This window comes from Leucoraja erinacea, chromosome 4 (assembly GCF_028641065.1).
Source record: "Leucoraja erinacea ecotype New England chromosome 4, Leri_hhj_1, whole genome shotgun sequence".
NCBI classification, from domain to species: domain Eukaryota; kingdom Metazoa; phylum Chordata; class Chondrichthyes; order Rajiformes; family Rajidae; genus Leucoraja; species Leucoraja erinaceus.
Genome location: NC_073380.1, coordinates 81,239,956 through 81,262,741, shown reverse-complemented (window position 1 = coordinate 81,262,741; position 22,786 = coordinate 81,239,956). Strand labels below are relative to the sequence as shown.

Below are 22,786 nucleotides of genomic sequence, written 5' to 3'. Positions count from 1 at the left end.
AGGTAGAGGAAATCAAGAACCGGGGGACATAGGATTAAGGGGAGAGGGGAAGATTTAATAAGAATCTGGGGGCAACTTTTCCCACACAGATGATGGTGGGTATCCAGAAAGAGCTGTCGGAGGCGATAGTTAAGGCAAGTACTACAACAAAATGTAAAAAGTCAGGTTGGATAGGAAAGGTACACAGACAGGAAAACTTTAGAGGGATATTGGCCAAACGTGGGCAGGTGGGACTGGCGTAGATGGGGCATCTTGGTTGGCAGGGGAAAGTTGGGCTGAAGGGCCTGTTTCCAGGCTGTTTCAATCTCTGACTATTTAGGCAAGAGATAGAATAGGAATGTCAGGGACAAACATATATATTTACACAGAGCATCATTATATTCTAAGATTCACTGCCTACGTGGGTGGTGGAAATGTTAGTCAATGCTTTCTCAATCAATTTCTAGACTTCAGATTTCTAGCATTCACTGTTTTTTTTTAATCTTTAAAAAGGGAATCGGATGGATACCTGACCCAAGGATCTTGGCCTAGGCCGGGGCTATTTTAGTTCAACTTTATCTGAGAAGGTTAATGAAATGCAGTCAACTTTTGAAAATAAGTGATTTTTCAAAATCGAAGTCGTGAATAAGTTAAAAATCTGCACACTCGGAAAATCTGAAATAAAATTAGGAAATGTTGGCAATGCTCAGCAGTTCAGGCAGCACCCCTGGAGTGAGAAACATTTAACCTTTTGAGTTAAAACCTTCATCAGGAGTTGGGAAAAGAGAAACAAGTGCTTCAGATCCAGTGACCATGTAAACAATAAATTACATTTATGTAGGCCCACAATGTAGAAGACTCCAATCGGGCTTTCGCAGGAATTCAACTTAAAATACCAGAACATGCAGGTTCAAAACAAGTGCAGAGGAATGAAGTGCAGATGAAGTGCAGTCTGAAGAAGGGTTTCGGCCCGAAACGTCGCCTATTTCCTTCGCTCCTGCACCCGCTGAGTTTCTCCAGCATTTTTGTGTACCTTCGATCTTCCAGCATCTGCAGTTCCTTCTTGAAAACAATGAAGTGCAGATGCTGGTTTACACCAAAGATAATCATTAAATACTGCAGTAATTCAGCGGGTCAGGCAGCATCTCTGGATAAAGAAATAGGTGATGATTTTGGGCTGAAGCTGTGCTGAACTACTGTCTATTTCACTGGTGACCCTCAAACTATCCTTGATCGGATTGTTCTGGCTTTACCTTGCACTAAACGTTATTCCCTTATCATGTATCTACACACTGTAAATGGCTCCATTGTAATCATGCATTATATTTCCGCTGACAGAATAGCACGCAACAAAAGCTTTTCACTGCATCTCAGTACACGTGACAAAAAACAAAATTAAACTGAACTGACCCAAAAGGTCACCTATTCCTTTTCTCCTGAGATGCTGCCTGGCCGGCTGAGTTACTCTAGCATTTTGTGACTATCTTAGGCTTTCCCATACACCCCCTCAGCCCCCTCATTACTTCTTTAGGCTCCTCCTCCCCCTTTCCTGGTTCCATTCACATACTCCCACGCACAGGGTCCCCTCATCATCTAGTTCCATCTGCTTTTCACCTCTCCCCATTATCACCTTCTTTACTTATCTGTTTCCAATGCCCAGTCTTTGTGTGGTCGCTTGTCACAATCTGTCCTCTGTCTTCAGCTTCAACCTCCTCTCCCTCCATTTGGCTCCATCCATCCTCTTTCTCATTGCCTGTATCCACGCACGTCTGTCTCCCAATTTAACCCCTCCCCATATGGCTTCATCTTCCCGTCAAAGGTTCTCCCAACTTCAGGCTACCTATTATCCACTAGTCCGTATCTCGCCTTCCCCCTTCCTCTTCAACCGTCTCTCTCGGTCCTGCTGTAGGTTCGCCACACGAAAAGTTGCCCTACCCCACCCCCCCCCCCCCCCCCCCCCCCGCCCCCGCCCGCCCCAGCTGCTCCACACAGTTCCTCCAGCTATTAATAGTTGCAGAGGGAAGTGAGTCTCCGGAATTCTCCGCCCATTTAGAGGTAGGCACAATTTTGAAAGAAATGTTTGAAAAGCAGTTAGATATTGCTCCAGGTTCCAGCGTCTGTAACCTTTGGTATCCAAATTGAGTATTTGCGTCTACTACCCTCCCCCTAACCACAGCCTAACACAACGTTGGGTTAATTGCATTAGTCAAAACACGGTTTCGAAGGTTGCAATCTCCCACCCCAGTGTAGGGGTATGGCCAGTTTTAGAAGCAGGAGCAACTGTAGGAACTGGAACTGGAGCAAGAGCAGCTGTTGGTGCAGGAGCATGAGTGGGAACAGCGGTAGGAGCAGGAGCAGGAACTGCAGTTGCTGTAGGAGTAAACCTAAGAAGGCAGGGAGAGAGAAAATGGGGAATTACAGACCAGTTAGTCTAACATCGGTAGTGGGGAAACTGCTAGAGTCAGTTATTAAAGATGGGATAGCAGCACATTTGGAAAGTGGTGAAATCATTGGACAAAGTCAGCATGGATTTACGAAAGGTAAATCATGTCTGACGAATCTTATAGAATTTTTCGAGGATGTAACTAGTAGCGTGGATAGAGGAGAACCAGTGGATGTGGTGTATCTGGACTTCCAGAAGGCTTTCGACAAGGTCCCACATAAGAGATTAGTATACAAACTTAAAGCATAAGGCATTGGGGGTTCAGTATTGATGTGGATAGAGAACTGGTTGGCAAACAGGAAGCAAAGAGTAGGAGTAAACGGGTCCTTTTCACAATGGCAGGCAGTGACTAATGGGGTACCGCAAGGCTCAGTGCTGGGACCCCAGCTATTTACAATATATATTAATGATCTGGATGAGGGAATTGAAGGCAATATCTCCAAGTTTGCGGATGACACTAAGCTGGGGGGCAGTGTTAGCTGTGAGGAGGATGCTAGGAGACTGCAAGGTGACTTGGATAGGCTGGGTGAGTGGGCAAATGTTTGGCAGATGCAGTATAATGTGGATAAATGTGAGGTTATCCATTTTGGTGGCAAAAAAACGGGGAAAGCAGACTATTATCTAAATGGTGGCCGATTGGGAAAGGAGGAGATGCAGCGAGACCTGGGTGTCATGGTACACCAGTCATTGAAGGTAGGCATGCAGGTGCAGCAGGCAGTAAAGAAAGCAAATGGTATGTTAGCTTTCATTGCAAAAGGATTTGAGTATAGGAGCAGGGAGGTTCTACTGCAGTTGTACAGGGTCTTGGTGAGACCACACCTGGAGTATTGCGTACAGTTTTGGTCTCCAAATCTGAGGAAGGACATTATTGCCATAGAGGGAGTGCAGAGACGGTTCACCAGACTGATTCCTGGGATGTCAGGACTGTCTTATGAAGAAAGACTGGATAGACTTGGTTTATACTCTCTAGAATTTAGGAGATTGAGAGGGGATCTTATAGAAACTTACAAAATTCTTAAGGGGTTGGACAGGCTAGATGCAGGAAGATTGTTCCCGATGTTAGGGAAGTCCAGGACAAGGGGTCACAGCTTAAGGATAAGGGGGAAAATCCTTTAAAACCGAGATGAGAAGAACTTTTTTCACACAGAGAGTGGTGAATCTCTGGAACTCTCTGCCACAGAGGGTAGTTGAGGCCAGTTCATTGGCTATATTTAAGAGGGAGTTAGATGTGGCCCTTGTGGCTAAGGGGATCAGTGGGTATGGAGAGAAGGCAGGTACGGGATACTGAGTTGGATGATCAGCCATGATCATATTGAATGGCGGTGCAGGCTCGAAGGGCCGAATTGCCTACTCCTGCACCTAATTTCTATGTTTCTATGTTTTCATGCCTGCCCCACCATTCAATGTGATCACGGCTAATCTGCCCGAGGCCTCAACCACTTTGTTGGATCTCCACGGTCTTTAATTCTCCACGTCATAGACTCACAAAGCTACACACGGAAACAAACCCCTTGGCGCAGCTCGTCCATGGTCTGTCAAACATGTCTCCTTCCAGTAATCCACATGGGTGGAGAATTCCAGAGATTCACATCACACTGTGAGAAGATTTGTTTTAACGACCCTCCTCTTGAAAACAGTTTCGCTCGTCTGCAGGGGATTGTGAAGCGAATCCACGTGGGCTGTTAAAGTGATCGAAGGGTTTATTTGGCGGGGAATCTCCACCATCCAGCAGGCTGCCGCACTCAGGATATTCATGGAATCAAAGGTGGGGAATAATGCTAGAAACGGCGCTGATGCAGAAGATCAGCCGTGAACGCAGAACAGGGGTTACGGATTCTCAACATACCAGCGGGGAGATGTGGGGGAGCACCACCCCACACATCCCACACACTTTAACAGTCAGTAGTATGGCGAGCCCGCGTCCCGCACTGCAGGGCGCAGTGCTCCACAGACACAACATCTAATGCGTCGTATCTAATCCAGTCGGCACGCAGACAATAAAGTAGTTGAAGTTCAAATTCGCATTTATTGTCACAACCGATTACGGCACAGTGAAATTTGAGTTACCATACAGCCATATTAAGCGAAAAGAACAAAATACACACATAATATGAAATTTAACATAAACATCCACCACAGTGGAATCATCATTCCTCATTGTGAAGGAAGGCAATAAAGTTCAGCCATCTTCCTCCTTTATTCACCCGTGGTCGAGGCCTTTGAACCGTCGCATTCACCGCTGCCGACGGCCCGATGTTCAGGCCCTCTCGTCGGGAGGATCGAAACTCCGACGACCGGGAGAGGCTTTAAACACGGAAATATGCTAGCGGGAGGTAGAAGAACTTGCTCGGAAAGGCGATCGTGCAGTTGGTGCAGAGGAGAGATACAGGAGAGGATAAGCACATGAGAATACATGTCGGAAATTTCGACCTGCAGCGTTAACTCTGTTTCTCTCTCCAGTATTACTGATTTCCATGTTAGATAAAGATCAGTCTTAATGCGAATGAAACGGCGAGGTCGGGGCAGACACAGGGACAGAATGGCCTTTTGAACCAATGGTCCGGAAGAAATGGCTGAGGTAATTTCAACCTAATTTGTGGGTTGGAAAGGAAGGAAGAAATGACCCGCTGTGTGCTTGCACCTCTCACACCCACTCTCCGAGATGAAACATGACGCCACCGGAATAACGCGAATCATTGTTGCGGGCTCAGCCGAGGAGATGGTTTCGGGGCGGGTTCAGCGCCGACTCCAATAGCTGGCCGAGTGTGTTGAGGGAAGTCACTTAATTCCTCTCACTTTCTAAACAACGATCCAGCTGAGCGAACATGTGGCTGTTTTCCTGTTTGTTCGTGCTAAGTTTGAGCTGTGCGTGTCAGATGGTTCTTCAGCTATGTATTGTCGGTCTCTCCCGTGGCACCGCCGATTTAATCAAAATCTGTTCTTTTTGCAGGTGGGTGTTTGGCCCAGACCCTGACCCAGCCCAAAGGATCGCTAACCTCGTCTGCCGGTAAAACAGTGCGAGTCTGGTGTCAAGTGAATGACGGCCAAATTAGTGACACCAACCCCATTCACTGGTACCAACAGAAAGCCGGGCAGCCGATCGCTCGGATACTCTACTTTGGAAATAGCGTGGTGCGGGATCCGGGCTTTGGGACCTCCTTCAACGGTGGGAAAACCACTGACACCGCATTCTACCTCGCAATTGAATTAACGGCTGACAAATCTGCCACCTATTACTGCGCCTGCTGGGTTACACAGCGTGTAACAGAAACACAATCTCCGCACAAAAAGCCAGAACACCTGTGTGCACCTGATCCGGAGACTGCAACAACCCGCCGCTGCACCCCTCGCCTACTGCAACAACACGCCGATGCACCCCTCGCCTACTGCAACAACACGCCGATGCACCCCTCGCCTACCGCTTCTCACAGGGACAGGTGCTGGGGTCCAAGCGAGTAGCAGCCGCTAAAACGGCCCGGATCTCCAGTTACAAGGAAGCGTTTCCGCTTGAACGATGAGACTGACCCTTGTGTTACCCAATTCCTGGAAGCTGTCCTCCCGCGGAGCGGTGGGCGAGGGACTGGCCCGGCCGGTGTGGTGACAAATGGACTCGCTTTACCTACAGAGTTCCCAATCACCCGACTCTGACGCTGCTCGTCAGAAAACATCATCCCGATTCCAAGACATTACTGCAGGGCTATTTTCTTCCACCCAGAAATCTGCAATAAGCGTGTTCGGTATTCCGACAACGCATGCCCAGGTTATAGGTCACTAGCTATAAAACAGCCTTGGCAACGGTGATGCTGCATTGTGTGCAAGCGCGTTTCGTCAGTAGTCGGGGTTGGCCCTCCGTCGCTGCGGGTGCTGTTGGGCCGTCCCCTCCCCGGTGTCCCGTCCCTGCCTGGATGTGTCCTGGTTGGCCCTGGGCTGGCGGGGCGACCCTGGACTTGCAGCCGCTGGCTCCAGCTCGGCTCTGCCTGTCCCGCCGGGTTGGCCCCGGCAGCCCTCCACCTCCACCTCCTCCCCTCAGTCGGACTCGTACTGTTGCCACGCAACGCCAACTGGAGTACATGCGGTGAACTGCAGGTAAGCGTGTCTTTGGTAAGCACTTACCCTGGCTTCCAGTGAAGGGGCCCGTCTTCTATCCCAGCCTCCGGACTCCACGCAGACTGGATCCACACTCGTGGACCCCGGCCATCTATCCCCCTGCCGCTTACACCTTGGTGTTCGGGTTCAGTGCAAAGATAGTAGGGCATGTGGTTCAGAGCGCTCAGTCACCCTCCACAATTATTTACAGCGCAAAAATTGACCATTTCGGCGGTTTTAACAAGTAAAAAAGTACGCGTTTCGTGTGTTAACAGTGTATGCGGGAGGCTGCCATGTCCTCCAGACAGATTGAGCTGCTCCGTGCGTCACGCCCTTTGACCCGATGACCTTACATGCAGCCCCCTGTAGCGCTGAGATCTATTTACTGTTATAGCTTACGACCTTTGACAAATCCCATGTTTCCTTGCGTTTTTCGAAATACCGAACTCACTTATTGTTTCATCAATGAACTCCGTCTGTGTAACAAGTGCACCAAGAAGTGACAATCTACAGCAAGTCAGTCTAATGAAACATCCTTGCTATTCCATGGCCAGAAAAAAGTGAACTGGACCAGCCAATTCACTACTGGGGCAACACGTGCAAGACTAGATATCATGGGATGACATTTAGGGGCTTTCCATTACCTGCAAGGCACAAGGCCGGTGTGTGATAAAGTAATGCTTCTGGCTGGATGAGTTTAGCTCCAACATATCTCAAAAATCTCAACACCATCAAAAAAGCATCAACACCTTAATTGTCATGTGCAGGGAAAACAGACATCACTTAAATTATACAAATTCTCAGTTAGCAGCTAGCTAGAGTTAAGACAAAGTAAGTAGTGTCATGTGCACAGGGAATAAGACTCAAAAGCCTGATAAATAATGGAAAAACGCTACGAAGCTGCTGCTTTAATGGTAACAGACATATTTCAAACGCAAAATTAGGTGCACTACGCACCGCCACAATTATACTATCAAATTATCAGTTCTCTCCATAAAGCAGGGCTAGCTAGACCAACTAATTCCAGAGATTCACCACTAAAACAAAAGGATAAGTACCCCTTGTGGACTTCCCTAACATCGGAAAATTTCGTAGTCCAACCCCTTAAGAATTTGGTGCCCCTGAGGTCAGGTTTTCTTCATAAGACAGTCCGCAAGGAATAAGACTCAAATAGCCTGATAGACCAAAACTGTACGCATACTCCAGAAAAACCTGTTACAACTACTCTCTGAAGCTCAAATCTTTTTCAATGAAAGCTCATACCATTTCGTTTCTTTACTGCCTGCTGCACCTGCATTCCAAATGACTGGTGTACCAGCAAGAGCATGTTTCAGGCCATGACACATTTAGTGGTGTGGATCGATAATATACCTCATTTATGGCCACATTAACTCATCTATCCAACTCCTGTAGATCCCGTTAATGGTGGAGAGGTCATTATCTGTAGAGTTGCCAGGCTGTATGCTCTCCACCTATAGTAAATCACAAGAGTATTCAGTACTATGCCAAATCTCCTCAAAATTCTGAGGCAGTAGAGATGTTGGCGAGTTTTATTTTGTAATTGCATCATTATACTGGGCCCAGGATAGATCATCGGAGATCTGTGCATGAAGGAGCCTGAAGCTGTTGACTCTCTATACTGCCACCCCACTAATGAAGACAGGTGTAAGAACACCTCAGTTTTCCCTTCCTGATGAAAAATTAGCTCATTGGTCTTGCTAGCATTGAGAGCGAGTTTGTTGTTCTGGTACCACTCAACCAGATTATTATTTTCACTCCTATACTCTGACATCCTTACCATTATTCATCCAACATTGGTGGTGTCATGTGTGAATTTAAAGTTTGTGTTGGAGCTGTGTCTGGCTGCACAGTCACGAGTATAGAAATGGTAGGGGATGACTGAGCATGCGGTCTTCATGTGCTTCTGAGTTGGATGATCAGCCATGATCATATTGAATGGCGGTGCAGGCTCGAAGGGCCGAATGGCCTACTCCTGCACCTAATTTCTATGTTTCTATGTTTCTATGTTTCTCAAGGTCAGTGTGGAGGAGTTGCCTTTGCCAATTCATACCAATTGAGTTCTGCCAATGAGGAAGTTAAGGATTTTACTTTGGAGTCACGTGAGTGACTACGTGAAGAACCCGCCATGGAGAATTCGTGTCATATCGCTACACGCATTGCGAAATGACAGGCGGGGTGGAACGACGTTCCCCCGCAGCGGCAAGTTTAAAAGCCGGGACTGACAGGTAAGTGGTTACTCTGCGGTCTTTATTTTTCCCATACTGTTTCACAGGTGGGGAAACGATGGACAAATCCAAAAAATCAACCAGAGCTGCGACAAAGCTGGCGGGGGAGGACCGCGGAGTTGCGGGCAGCCAGCAGCGGCCGGCACAGGAATCACCCGTAATGGGATCAGCTGTGCCCGACTTAGCCCCCGCACCTGCCAGATCAACACCGCGTCCGGGCGGGAAGGCAAAAAGAAAAACAAATGGAGCCGTTGACTCTGGGGAGTCCGACTTTGAGGAGCCGCGAGCGGCCAGCGACCGTGCGCGCTGGAGCCGGATGGAGCGGCTCATGGAGCAAATGCTTCAACGTGACAGACTCCGGGAGATGGGAGTCTAGTCACCGTGGGTCATATATAACACCCACAGCAGCACCTAGGGCTGCACAGTGCATCTCCCTCGTCAGAGGGGTGTACTGGGGGTCAATTCTGGGCTGACCCCGAAGAGGGGTTTGCTGAACAAACTACAAGTGTGCAGGGGGTGCAGGAAGGCGAAAATCTACTGGACATGGTGTCCAACTACTTACAGCTGGATCAGGCTGGACGGAATGTAGAACAGAAACTAGCTGCCAGCATTGATGTCCTGTCATTCAAGCAACTACAGGAACAGGCTGTGATGGACACCACTGGCACTAGGAAATTGCGTACCCCTGAATGTTCCAGTCGTGAATAATTGTATCTGGAAATACGTCGGAGCAGCAGTTAGAAGCATGGATGTCAAGCTCCAGAGAATACTAAAACTACTAACAGCAGGGATCACAGCATTCGCTCGCACAGTGGATGGGAAGGAAATGTCACAAGAACAACAGGATGCACTGGCACTATTCTGCAATACGCAGTATGAAATGTCAGAAAGAGTGCCATCTGACCTGCCTTAAATCCAAAATTTTCAGGCCTGTACAAACCTAGAGACACAAAGCCACCAATATTATTATTTGGTGGAAACCTGTCCAAGCAGGTTAAGGAGCTCGATGAGGAGGCAAAAACCCTGGGGCTCATAAAGGCGACAACAGCAAAGACTTCCCACAGCCACAAACAGCACCCTTACGCACCCACCAGCAGAACAGGAGAAGTTGGTAAAAGCTCAAAGGCACGGCATACAGGACAGCGGTCTTTTTTAGGCCATGGCCCAGACCGGCCTTCGTGGAAAATGCGCAAACCCCAAACCCAAACCTAAACCCAGACACCGGCACCTCAACCTCCTCGAAGACCACACAGGAAGAAGTAAACCTTCCACTGGTAACCATGGAGGTAGGTGGGTTTGGTCCCTTACAAATAATAGGAAGTGTGGATCATACACATATCGGTGGGAGATTACACTTCTTTTGGGAGGCATGGAGTGCATTGACAACAGACACTTATATCCTAAACAGTATCCAGCGATATACCATTGAATTTGTGCACAAAAATAGCCCCCCAGTTCAGCATGTACCGAACCGAACGTTCGTACTTTCACGAAAAGAAAAATTAGAAGCACATGCTGAACTGGTGAGACTTCACGCAAAGGGGGTAATTGAAAAATCCCAACAAATAATTCTCTGGAAATTGTGTCTAATATCTTTACCAAACACAAAAAAAGATGGTGCTTGTCGCATCATCATAGATTTGACCAACTTGAATACATATGTGCAATATATTCATTTCAAAATGGAAACCTTAGTTACTGCCAAACAAAAGATGCTTACTATTCAGTGCCTATACGGACTGACCACAGACGATATTTAAAATCCAACTGGATGGGGCAGCTCTGGCAGTATAGAGCTCTACCAAATGGATTAACATCAGCCCCCAGGCTGTTTACAAAAATTTTGCAACCAGCCCTAGCGTTTCTTCGGAAACAAAAACATATGATCATGGCCTATCTAGATGACATATTGATTGTGGGCAAAACTTTGGAACTAGCCAAACTAGCTGTACCAGCCACCAAATAATTGTTTGAGAAACTGGGGTTTATCATCCATCCAGTTAAATCTAAACTAACACCTTCCACCATAATGGATTATTTGGGGGTCACTATTGACTCAGTTCACATGTCAGTGACTTTACCAAAGGACAAGGCTACAGTCTTAATTGAGGCCTGCAACAACCTCATTGACATCAGTGAACCACTATCAGATTGGTAGCAATGGTGATTGGCAAAATATTGGCTGCTTTTCCAGCCACACAATTTGGACCTTTGTATTATCAAAATTTACGAAGGGCAAAAGTACAAGCATTCAAAATTAATGCGGGTCATTTCGACAGACCAATGAAGCTACCAATCAAAGCAATTATGGAATTAAAATGGTGGAGGGATAATATTCGGCATTGTTCCAGCCCTATTATTATCAGCAACCGCTCAGTGGTGCTACAAACTGATGCCAGTGCGTTTGGCTGGGGTGCAACCAATTCCATCTCCAGTGTGGAGGTAGATGGAATGCACAGGAGGCATCATTACTACAGCCACTTGGCATAAACTACCTGGGAATGTTGGATGTATTCTATGGCCTAAAGTTATACTGTTCTGGAATATATCACCAGCATGTTAGACTACAGATTGACAATACCACCGTGGTGGCATATATTAACCATATGGGTGGAATCAAATCGACATCATGTGACAATCTGGATAATACAATTTGGCAATGGTGTATCCAGAGAAATATTTGGATATCAGCTACTTACCTACCAGGTAACCTAAATTCAGTGGCAGACACCAGGTCACGCAAATTCAATGAAAACATCGAATGGATGTTGGATATAAAAGTATTTGCTGAAATTGTAGCATGGTACGGAACACCAGATATCGATCTATTTGCATCTAGACTCAATCACCAGTTACCAAATTATGTTTCTTGGATAGATGCTTTTTCGCTGCATTGGGGGAAATTGTTTTTCTATGCATTCCCTCCTTTTGTCTCATCAGTCGGGTATTATGCAAAATACAACAAGTCTGGTATTTTGGTAGTGCCCGATTGGCCTACTCAACCATGGTTCCCTGTGATACTCGACATGGTCTTAGAACCATGTATCATCATCCTGAAACGATCAGATTTGTTGGTTCATCCCGTAACTGGGGATAGCCATCCATGTCATAAAACGACAAACTTATTAATTTGTAGAGTCTAAAGAGACCTCAGCTGGAACTGGGACTGACGGACCGAACATTGAACATTATCTCAGCGGCTCACAGGAAGTCCACCAAAAAACAATATCTGGTATACATCAGGAAATGAGAGATATATTGTCACAGAAACAACATCACTTACAGCTCGATGAACATAACGTCTGTTCTGGAATTCCTGGCAGGCCTCCATTATGATGAGGGGCCCAGTTACAGTGCCATTAACTGTGCCAGAAGTGCCCGTTCAACATATCTATGGCGAGGATCAGAGCGTCATTCTGTTGGGACTCACCCCCTGGTAACCAAACTTATGAGGGGAATTTTTAATATCAATCCCCCAAGAACCAGGTACTCTCAAATATGGGATGTGAGTATTGTCCTAACGTTGCTAAGGAACTGGTCTCCAGCAACAGCTCTGTCCCTGCAAAAGCTGACGCATAAAACAGTCATGCTGATGGCTTTGGTCACAGCACAAAGGGTACAGTCTTTACGTAAGTTAAGGCTGGACAATACGACTTGGATGTACCGATGGACCAAATCCTGGAGACAGCAGGATGGTCAAGGGAAAAAACGTTCCAACAATTCTACCATAAACCAGTGGTTAAACCTGGAACTTTTGCAGAATCAATTTTAAGTTCTGTAATATGATTTCACCCCATAAAATAGGGGCTATAGTTTGTTGTTAATAAATTTATCATGGATTTTCAATATCAGATTCATGTTTAAACATGTTAACACAATTCCTCTCTTAGTCAATTAAGGCAGATGTGATGCATGGACTCGTTTCCACGGCATGAAATCACAGAGCTTTGAAATCTTCACGTAGTCACTCACGTGACTCCAATGTAAAATAGTAAGATTAAACGAGAACTTACCAGTTCGAAGTTTGATCATTATTTTATGAGGAGTAACGTTGAGGGATTACGTGCCCTCCGCTCCCACCCTTGATCATAAAGTTCAACTGGTATCCTCTTCTCTAATCTTACTATGTTCAGTCATTTACTGTTATCTGTGGTTTCACACCGCTGCTTTGAAGAATGACACGCTTGCGCTCTGGCGGGTTCTTCACGTAATCCCTCAACGTTACTCCTCATAAAATAATGATCAAACTTCGAACTGGTAAGTTCTCATTTAATCTTACTATTCAATTGTATTGTGTCAAGCAGAGATCAATTTTCCTGCATTTAACAATAGGTTTGGAAGGGATGATGGAGGGTATGTATTTGTGTTGTCCAAGTGGTCCAGTGCCGAGTGGAGAGCCAACAAGGTCACATCCATTATTGATCTTCTGTGGTGAATTGAAGTGAATTGAAGTGAGTCCATGTCATTACCAAGGCATTAATTGATACTGGTCACAACCAAACCCTCAAAGCACTTCATCACAAGAGACATGCCACTTGTCGGTAGTCACTGAGGCATATAACTTGCTTTTCTTTGGCATTGGTATTAAGGGATCTTGGACAATTATAATAAGAGGTTGAAGATGTCTGCAAGAGCTCCAGCCATTTAGTCCGCAGTGACCAGCGACATCATCAGGAGTGGATGCCTGATGAGGGTTCACCCTCATCACACCACCACTAGGGGCGCTAAACGATTGCCAGCCCCGCCAACAGTCTATTTGTTTTACGTCTTTTTAAAAAATTTTAGTGCATTTTATAAGTTTTGTGTAAATGTTCTCTGGTTTGTTTTATGTGGCGGGTGATCTTTTTTTTCAGTTTCCTACCTTGAAAGGAGACACGATGTTTCCAGGTCGCATCTCGGGTCGCTCTGCGGCCTGTCATCGATGGAGCTGGAGGTCTCTTCGGACTGACCTTGGCCCCCATCCCAGGGCGTGGACTTAATATCGGAGCTGCTCCCTTGCCAGGGATCGCTCCAACAGTGGCCTGCAGATTTACCATCAAGAGCTTGCAATCTCGGGAGAGGCTAATCGAGAGCTCCGACGTACGCAGAGGCTCGACCAGCCCCGACGCGGGGTTCGATCGGCCAGCGCGTGGGGGAGCTGACATCCCCCTGATGCAGGAGCTGGATCGCCCTGACGTGGAGATCGTCCCGTGAACGGAGGGCTCGAGGCCCCCGACCGAGAGCTAAGGGAAGAGATTGAACTTTGTTTTGCCATCCATCACAGTGAGGAATGTGGGGTCTCTGTGGTGGGCATTTATGTTAAAATGTGTTTTGTGCGTTCTGTTACTTTTTATTTGTATGACTGACTTGGCAAATGAAATTCCTCGTATGTTGCAAAACATACTTGGCTAATAAAGTATTATTGTGATTGTGATTGAGAAGGGTCTTCAGATCCTTCTGAAGATCCTCCTGTACCTATATCTTCCCCCCTTACATCCATCCAGAGATTCTAGTGGTCCTTCGGGGTGGAAGATTTCAACCTTCACGTGGTCCGCCCTGTTTTGATTAATGCAATCAACTCGACGTGCACAAACAGAAGATCAAATAGAACAAGTTGTCCTACAACTCTAGGTTGTGCACGCCACACGAAAGAAGAAGCAGAAGCAGTCCTTCCAGGTGAGACAAATGCACCTCCTCTAACCATTAACTCCCCTTCCCATTCATATACTGGCCTTGTTGACCTGGGCCACCACCATGCCAGAGTAAGACCACACGCAAACTGGAAGATCAGTACCGCTCATTCCAATTGGATATCTTGCAGCTTAATGTTTACTTTAGTTTATTATTGCAAGTGTATAGAAGTGCAGTGAAAAGCTTTTTGTTGTGGGCTTTCCAGTCAAAAAAAACTCTATACATGATTACAAGCAAGCTGTCCACAGTGTAAAGGTAAAGCTTGAAGGGTACAACATTTTGTGCACGACAAGGTCTGATAGAAGATTGAGGGGGGATCTTATAGAAACTTACAAAATTCTTAAGGGGTTGGACACGCTAGATGCAGGAAGATTATTCCCGATGTTGGGGAAGTCCAGGACAAGGGGCCACAGCTTAAGGATAAGGGGGAAATATTTTAGGACCGAGAGGATAAAGTCATTTTTCACACAGAGAGTGGTGAATCTGTGGAACTCTCTGCCACAGAAGGTAGTTGAGGCCAGTTCATTGGTTATATTTAAGAGGGAGTTAGATGTGGCCCATGTGTCTATAGAGATCAGGGGGTATGGAGAGAAGGCAGGTACAGGATACTGAGTTGGATGATCAACCATGATCATATTGAATGGCGGTGCAGGCTCGAAGGGCCGAATGGCCTACTCCTATACCTATTTTCTATGTTTCTATGATAAAATATAGTTCAAAGGTCTCCAATGAGGTAGATGGGAGGTCAGGATGGCACTTTAGTTGGCGAGAAGGCGATTCAGTTGATAGCAGCTGGGAAGAAACGATCCCTGAATCTGGAGTAAAGTGTTTTCAAACTTCTGTGCCTCTTGCCTGATGGGAAAGGGGGTAGTGACCAGGCGAGACTAGTTTTTGATTGTGCTGGTGGCCTTGTCAAGGCAATGTGAAGTGTAGATGGAGTCAATGTTGGTTTGCGTGATGATCTAGGCTATGTCCACAACTCTCTGAATTTTCTTGTGGTCAAGAATGGTGCTGTTCCCAAACTAGGCTATGATGCATCCCAGTAAAATGGTTTCTATGGGGCATCTGTAGAAGCTGGTAAGTGATGTTGGGACTTCCTCAGCCTTCTAAGGAAGTAGACGAAATGTGTAAGAAAGAAGTACAGATGCTGGTTTACATCGAAGATAGGCTCAAAATGATGGAGTAACTCAGTAGGTCAGGCAGTCTGAAGAATGGTCTTGACCCGAAACGTCATCTATTCCTTTTCTCTGGAGATGCTGCCTGATTCATTGAGTTACACCAGCATGTTGCGTCTATCTCAGTAAGCAGATATGCTGGTGTGCTTTCCCTGCCCGAGCTTCGATGTGGTTGGTTAAGGAAGGATTTATAGTGATCTTTATTCCTTGGAACTTTAAACTTTTGATGATCTCTACTTTGGTGCCTTTAATGTATACTGGTGTGTGTGTACCTCATTGCTTTCTGAAGTAAAACATAATCTTGCTGACATTGAAGGAAGGTTTTTTGTTATGGCACCAGGTTGCAAGGTTCTCATTCTCCTTCTTGAACTGGGGTGGGGGGTTGTGCTGAGAATACATCATCTCAGACATGAGTCTGAAAAAGGGTCTCGACCCGAAACATCACCATTCCTCCTCTCCAGAGAAGCGGCCTGTCCCGCTGAGTTATTCCAGCATTTTGTGTCTATCTTCAAAAGGTCACATATCCATGTCCTCCGGACATGCTGCCAGACCCGCTGGGTTACTCCGGTACTCAGTCACTTTTTTTTGTACACCAGCACCTGCAGTTCCTTGAGTCTCGAAGGATCTTCAGATGCTGGTCTCGGACACTGAGATCACAGTGTCATGGGGGATGTGGGGAATCGTGAAGGCCCTTTGTTCTTCCCTTTGATGCAAACATAGAAGACATTGAGCTCATCCAGAAGTGATCTTTCTATGTCCCCCGACCTACTTAGTGTCACCTTGTAGGACGTGATGATGTCCAAGTCCTGCCAGACCTGTTGAGCATCCACCTCATCAACCGCCCTGAACATTTATGCTCACCACCAACTGCGCTTAATAACAATTGACAATTGACAATAGACTATAGATGCAGGAGGAGGCCATTCGGCCCTTCGAGCCAGCACCGCCATTCAATGTGATCATGGCTGATCATCCCCAATCAGTAACTGCCTTCTCCCCATATCCCCTGACTCTGCTATTTTTAAGAACCCTATCTAGCTCTCTCTTGAAAGCATCCAGAGAACCTGCTTCCACTGCCTCCTGAGGCAGAGAATTCCACAGACTCACCACTCTCTATGAGAAAAGTGTTTCCTTGTCTCCGTTCTAAATGGTTGACTCCTTATTCCTGAACTATGGCCCCTGGTTCTGGACCACTCCAACATTGGGAACATGTTTCCTGCCTCTAGTGTGTACAAACCCTTAACAATCTTATATGTTTCAATGAGAACCCCTCTCATCCTTCTAAACTCCAGTGTACAAGCCCAGCTGCTCCATTCTCTCAGCATATGACAGTCCCGCCATCCCGGGAATTAACTTTGTAAACCTACGCTGCACTCCCTCATTAGCAAGAATGTCCTTCCTCAAATTAGGGGACCAAAATTTCACACAATACTCCAGGTGTGGTCTCACTAGGGCTCTGTGCAACTGCAGAAGGACCTCTTTGCTCCTATATTCGATTCCTCTTGTTATAAATAGACAATAGACAATAGGTGCAGGAGTAGACCATTCGGCCCTTCGAGCCAGCACCGCCATTCAATGTCATCATGGCCAATCAGTACCCCGTTCCTGCCTTTTCCCCATATCCCCATATCCCCTGACTCCGCTTTAAGAGCCCTATTCTCTCTTGAAAGCATCCAGAGAATCTGCCTCCACCGCCCTCTGAGGCAGAGAATTCCACACACTCACAACTCATTGTGAGAAAAAGTGTTTCCTCGTCTTCGTTCAGACTGGCCAGGGTGTCAGCTTGCCCAATGGCAAGTGGGCCCCTGATGAAGTGGGCCCCCTTTGTCTCCTGGCAACCCATATTTTTAGACCCAGTCTGCTACTGAACTGTGGTCCCTGGTTCTGGACTCCCCCAACATCGGGAGCATGCTTCCTGCCTCCAGCGTGTCCAGACCCTTAACAATCTTATATGTTTCAATAAGATCCCTTCTCATCCTTCTAAACTCCAGAGTACAAGCCCAGCTGCTTCATTCTCTCCGCATATGAGGCCAACATTTTCACTGCCTGCTGTACCTGCATGCTTACTTTCATAGACCCACTAGGCACTGCCTGCCATTCTGAAAGAGACCCGTTAATCCCTACTCTTTGTTTCCTGTCTGCCAACCACTTCTCTATTCATGTCAGCACTCTACCCCCAATACCATGTGCCCTATTTTTGCCCACTAATCTCCTATGTGGGACCTTATCAAATGCTTTCTGAAAGTCCAGGTATACTACATCCACTGGCTCTCCCTCATTCCATTATCCTAGTTACATCTTCAAAAAAATTCCAGAAGATTTAGTCAAGAACTCGGACCTTTACTTTACTGAGACAAAGGGGGCCCACTTCATCAGGGGCCCACTTTACTGTTACTGCTATCCAAATGTTCAGCTATCTCACCTTTTATAATTGACTCCAGCATCTTCCCCACCATCGATGTCAGGCTAACTGGTTTATAATTCCAATGTTTTCTCTCTCCCACCTTTCTTAAAAAATTGGATAACATTAGCTACCAATCCACAGGAACTGATCCTGAGTCTATAGAACATTGGAAATGATCACCAACGCATCCACGATTTCTATAGCCACGTCCTTATGTACCCTGGGATGCAGACCTTGGGGAATTTATCAGCCTTCAGTCCCATCAGTCTATCCAACACAATTTCCTGCCTAATGTGGATTTCTTCCAGTTCCTCCGTCACCCTCGGTCCACTGGCCACTTTTATATCAGGAAGATTGTTTGGGCCCTCCTTAGTGAAGACAGATCCAAAGTACCTGTTCAACTCATGGCAGATGCCATTTCCTTGTTCCCCATAATAAATTCACCTTTTTCGGTCTTCAAGGGTCCAACTTTGGTCTTAACTAATTTTTTTCCTCTTCACATACCTAAAGAAGCTTTTACTATCCTGCTTTATATTCTTGGCTAGCTTACCTTCGTACCTCATCTTTTCTTCCCGTATTGTCTTTTTTGTTATTTACTGTTCTTTAAACGTTACCCAATCCTCTTGCTTCTCACTCATCTTTGCTACGTTTTACTTCTTCACTTTAATTTTCATCCTGTCCCTGACGTCCCTTGTCAGCCATGGTTGTCCCTTTTTTCCCCTTGAAATCTTTCTTCCTCCTAGGAATGAACTGATTCTGCACCTTCTGTATTATTCCTAGAAATTCCTGCCATCTTTGTTCCACTGTCATCCCTACTCGCGCATCTTTCCAGTCAACTTTGGCCAGCTCCTCCCTCATGGCCCCATAGTCCCCTTTATTCAACTGTAACACTGACACGTCCGATCTACCCTTCTCCCTCTCCAATTGTAGATTAAACCTGACCATGTTATGCAGATAAGATATTGCAGATAACTGCACTCTCTCTGCAGGTTATGAGATGCACTACAATTATTCACCCATATTACTGACAATTCTCATCCATCATAGATTAATTTAACTGGTGCATTGATACCTGCAGATTCCCCTCCAGGTTGCATGCCATTCCAATTTGTAAATATGTATCTCTGTCCCATGGACTATAGCGACTTACTTATTACATTCATTCAGTGCCTATGCAGGATAATTTCTGGATTTGAGTGCCCTATTTTGTTACTACCAGCGAGAAGGAGGTACAGGAGCCTAAAGACCATGACCTCCAGCTTCAAGACCAGCTTCTTCCCTCCAACCATCAGTTCTTGAACACTAAACAACACTAACCTCAGCAACTATGACATTCTGTTGACTGCCACAGAGAGTAGTTGAGGCCAGTTCATTGGCTATATTTAAGAGGGAGTTAGATGTGGCCCTTGTGGCTAAAGGGATCAGGGGTATGGAGAGAAGGCGGGTACGGGATACTGAGTTGGATGATCAGCCATGATCATATTGAATGGCGGTGTAGGCTCTTGCACCTATTTTATATGTTCCTATGACTATGTCTTTGGTTTCGTTGCGGACTTGGATCTTTTCATTATTTTGGTTATGTAGTCTTAATGGCTATTAAGTGATGCTGTTTTTGATGGTTATATATATCAGCGTGCTGTTGCATTTACCGGCCTGTTAAACTGCAGGAAGTAAGAATGTAATTGTTCCGTTGTCGGTATCATGCCAATTATACCGTCTTGACCCTTGAACCTCGGTCGGGGGTCGTGCAAGGAAACGGCGACCAGGAGAAATACCTTCAGTTGATGACCTTAATGAATGGGAACGCGTTGAAGGGACCACTGACGTGCTCTTGCTCATTTTCTCCATTTTTTTAATGTCCTCAGTTCTCTGGCATGACATTTGAACCAATGAGAGATAAACCGAAGTGCCCAATGTTTACAGGTCCCTTCAAATTCTTGTGATTGCAAGGAAAAAGAAAAAAGAAAACGCTGGAAGCACCTAGCAGATCGAGCAGTAGCTATGCTGCCAGACTGAGACTTCTGAACTTGGTATAATCACCGAGGTGGCAAGGACTAATGTGGAAAATATAACGGGGAGATCACAAGAAGATGCGAGATAATGTCATGGGGAATGTTTGAGGCAAAGTGCAACCAGGATGGCAAGCATGGACAGAAGAACTGTGAATACGAGAACGTAGGAACAAAAATACAACAGATGCTTGTTTATAACAAAGATCGATAGAAAGTGCTGGAGGAACTCGGCGGGTCAGGCAGCATTTCTGAAAGAAAAGGGCAGGTGACAGACATTCCGATGCGGGATTCTTCAATCTGAAGTAGGGTCTCGGCCCGAAACGTCACCTATTCCTTTTCTCCAGAGATGTTGCCTGGCCCGCTGAGTTACTCCAGCACTTTGTGTCTAACTGTGAATGTGATCTTATTGCTGTTGCTTCCAAAGCAAGCGAGAACTTGCACGACAGCCAGTATCAACTGCATGACTTCAATGTTGCAACTTATTTATTTGAAGGTGCTCCGTCTGCAGACTGGTCGTAAAACCACTCCTGTTCCCACCTCTCTCTGGGCAAATGTATTCACAAATCAACTTGCAGATAAAGGTGCAGACCACAACCGGGGCACCTCGCATTTCATTCTAACCATGTGATCAGAGGAGCTAGTCCATCCGAATAGTTACCGCGGCAGCATGTCGCTACGTTGTCTAGTTACCATCTGGTGGATTTTCCTTGGTAAGTACTGTATGGAAACAACCACTTTCCCGTCTTTCCTTGTCCATGTAGCTTCAATGGTTTTTTAATTTACAGCTGGATATTCTGCCAATGATTTGCAACAGCCTCAGATGTCGATCACGAAGCCTGTGGCCACAACCGTGAAGATACAGTGTTTGGCAGAGGGTCTCGATGATATCCATTGGTATCAACAACGCAGCGACCAGGCGCCCAGAAGGATCCTGCGCTATAGCAAAGGGAAATCGGAGCGGGATCAGGGAATACCCGCCAAATTCTCAGCCGAGGGAAGTGACTCAACTTTCTCTCTTGTGATTGATAACACCGACCTGTCTGATGCCGCCACATATTACTGTGCCGGATGGGTCTCACAGTGTGATGCAATGACAGGTGTTCGATACAAAAACCCCTCGAGCCTCTCTGGCAGTTTGACTGCTCGCCGAGCATTGGGAACTCCGGTTTATTGCCAGGGGGAGCGTTCCCAGTCTATAAGTGGGATCGGTATTGCATTTACCAATACTTTGACACTCTGCCTGTAGCGCTTGGTTTGCGCTCCAGCACCACGCAGTGAGGCGGAGATCCGGAGTGAAATTTATCTCTGAGCTGGAATAGGAAACGACATCGCACCAAATGGAAGCGGCAACTTCCTGGTGTGACAGAAGTGGGGCGGTGGTGAGACCAGTAGCCAGCAGCATCTCAGTCGCCTGGCTGGACGCGATGCCCCAACTCCTGAACATGAGGGCGGCCTTGGCTGTCATTTTGTTGATCTCCTTTCTCTGTCAGTGGTTAGCATTTTAACGACCATTTTCATCAGCCTTTCACTGTTACCGTGTGAAACATTTCGATAACCATGTGCTCTTTTCTCCTGCAGGTATATCGGCGGCTCAAATATTGACGCAGTCTCAATTATCGATCACTAAAGGTCCAACGAAACCTGTCCACTTTTACTGTGAGGTTGGAAATATAGATTTGGAAGAAGCCGTTATACATTGGTACCGGCAGAGGCCGGGGGAAGGGCTGCAGCGGCTTTTGTATTTTAAGACTGCATACGAATATCAGAAAGATGTGGCGGAGGAACGATTCACTGCTAGTAAAATATCTGAGAAAAATTCGTGCACTCTGCTCCTGACGAATATCCGAGCGGATGATGCTGGTACCTATTACTGTGCTTATTGGCTACACAGTGGCCGAGAGCGACGGGAAGCCAGTACATAAACCCAACTTGTGCGCAACATGTTCAAGTGGTTCGAGACCAAATCACAGGTGTGGCGTCTGCAGATCTCCGCGAACATCTGCGTATACCGGGAGGCATTCGGTTTTCTCCACGATGTTATTTGCATTTTATTTTATAACTGGAATGAATAAAGTTGTTTTGACAAATTAAAAATGCGCATCAACGTGGATCCGAAGGACATACATTAGTTCATATGTTCGTGTGATGGGAGCAGAATTAGGCCATTTGGCCCATCATGTCTACTTCACCATTCAATCATGGCCGATCTATCTTCTCTCAACCCCGCCCTGCCTTCCCCCCATAACCCGTGACACGCATAGACGTCAAGAATCTATATCTGCTTTAAAAAATATCAATTGACATGGCCTCCACAGCCTTCTGTGGCAATGAATTCCACAGATTCGCCACACTCTGACAAAAAAAATCTCCTCATCTCCTGCCTGAGGGAAAGTCCATTTATCCTGAGGCTATCACCTCTGGTCCCAGACTCTCCCACTAGTGGAACCATCTTCTCCACATCCACTCACTCTATCCAGGCTATTCGGTAACTTTCAATGAGGTTCCCCCTCATGCTTCTATATGGATACCAACGAATACCCAAGCCACTTCTGTCGTCCCATGTTCACAAGGAACAAATAGTTCAATCTAAGCTCCCTTCTCTGAACTAGAGTAATCGAATTGTACACCATGGGAAAATTGTCTTTCGGCCCACCATATCCATGTTGACCTTTTGTATGATCTATATTGAACCCATTTGCCCCGCATTAGCTCCGTTTCCTTTTTTCTGCCTTATTGATATAACTACATTCATATGTGTCTCTTAAAGGATG

General features: G+C 46.2%; 2 gene segments (V, D, J or C); both read left to right on the top strand.

Moving 5' to 3' along the window:
* Window positions 1-3,034: 3,034 nt before the first annotated feature.
* On the top strand, window positions 3,035-7,043 carry LOC129696599 (Ig lambda-1 chain V region S178-like). The segment is given in 2 exon segments: window positions 3,035-5,287; window positions 5,373-7,043. Coding segments are annotated over 2 exon segments (549 nt in total).
* A 13,072-nt stretch (window positions 7,044-20,115) lies between these two features.
* LOC129696601 (T cell receptor gamma variable 9-like) lies at window positions 20,116-22,109 on the top strand. The segment is given in 3 exon segments: window positions 20,116-20,725; window positions 20,801-21,500; window positions 21,594-22,109. Coding segments are annotated over 2 exon segments (492 nt in total).
* The last annotated feature ends 677 nt before the right edge of the window (window positions 22,110-22,786 follow it).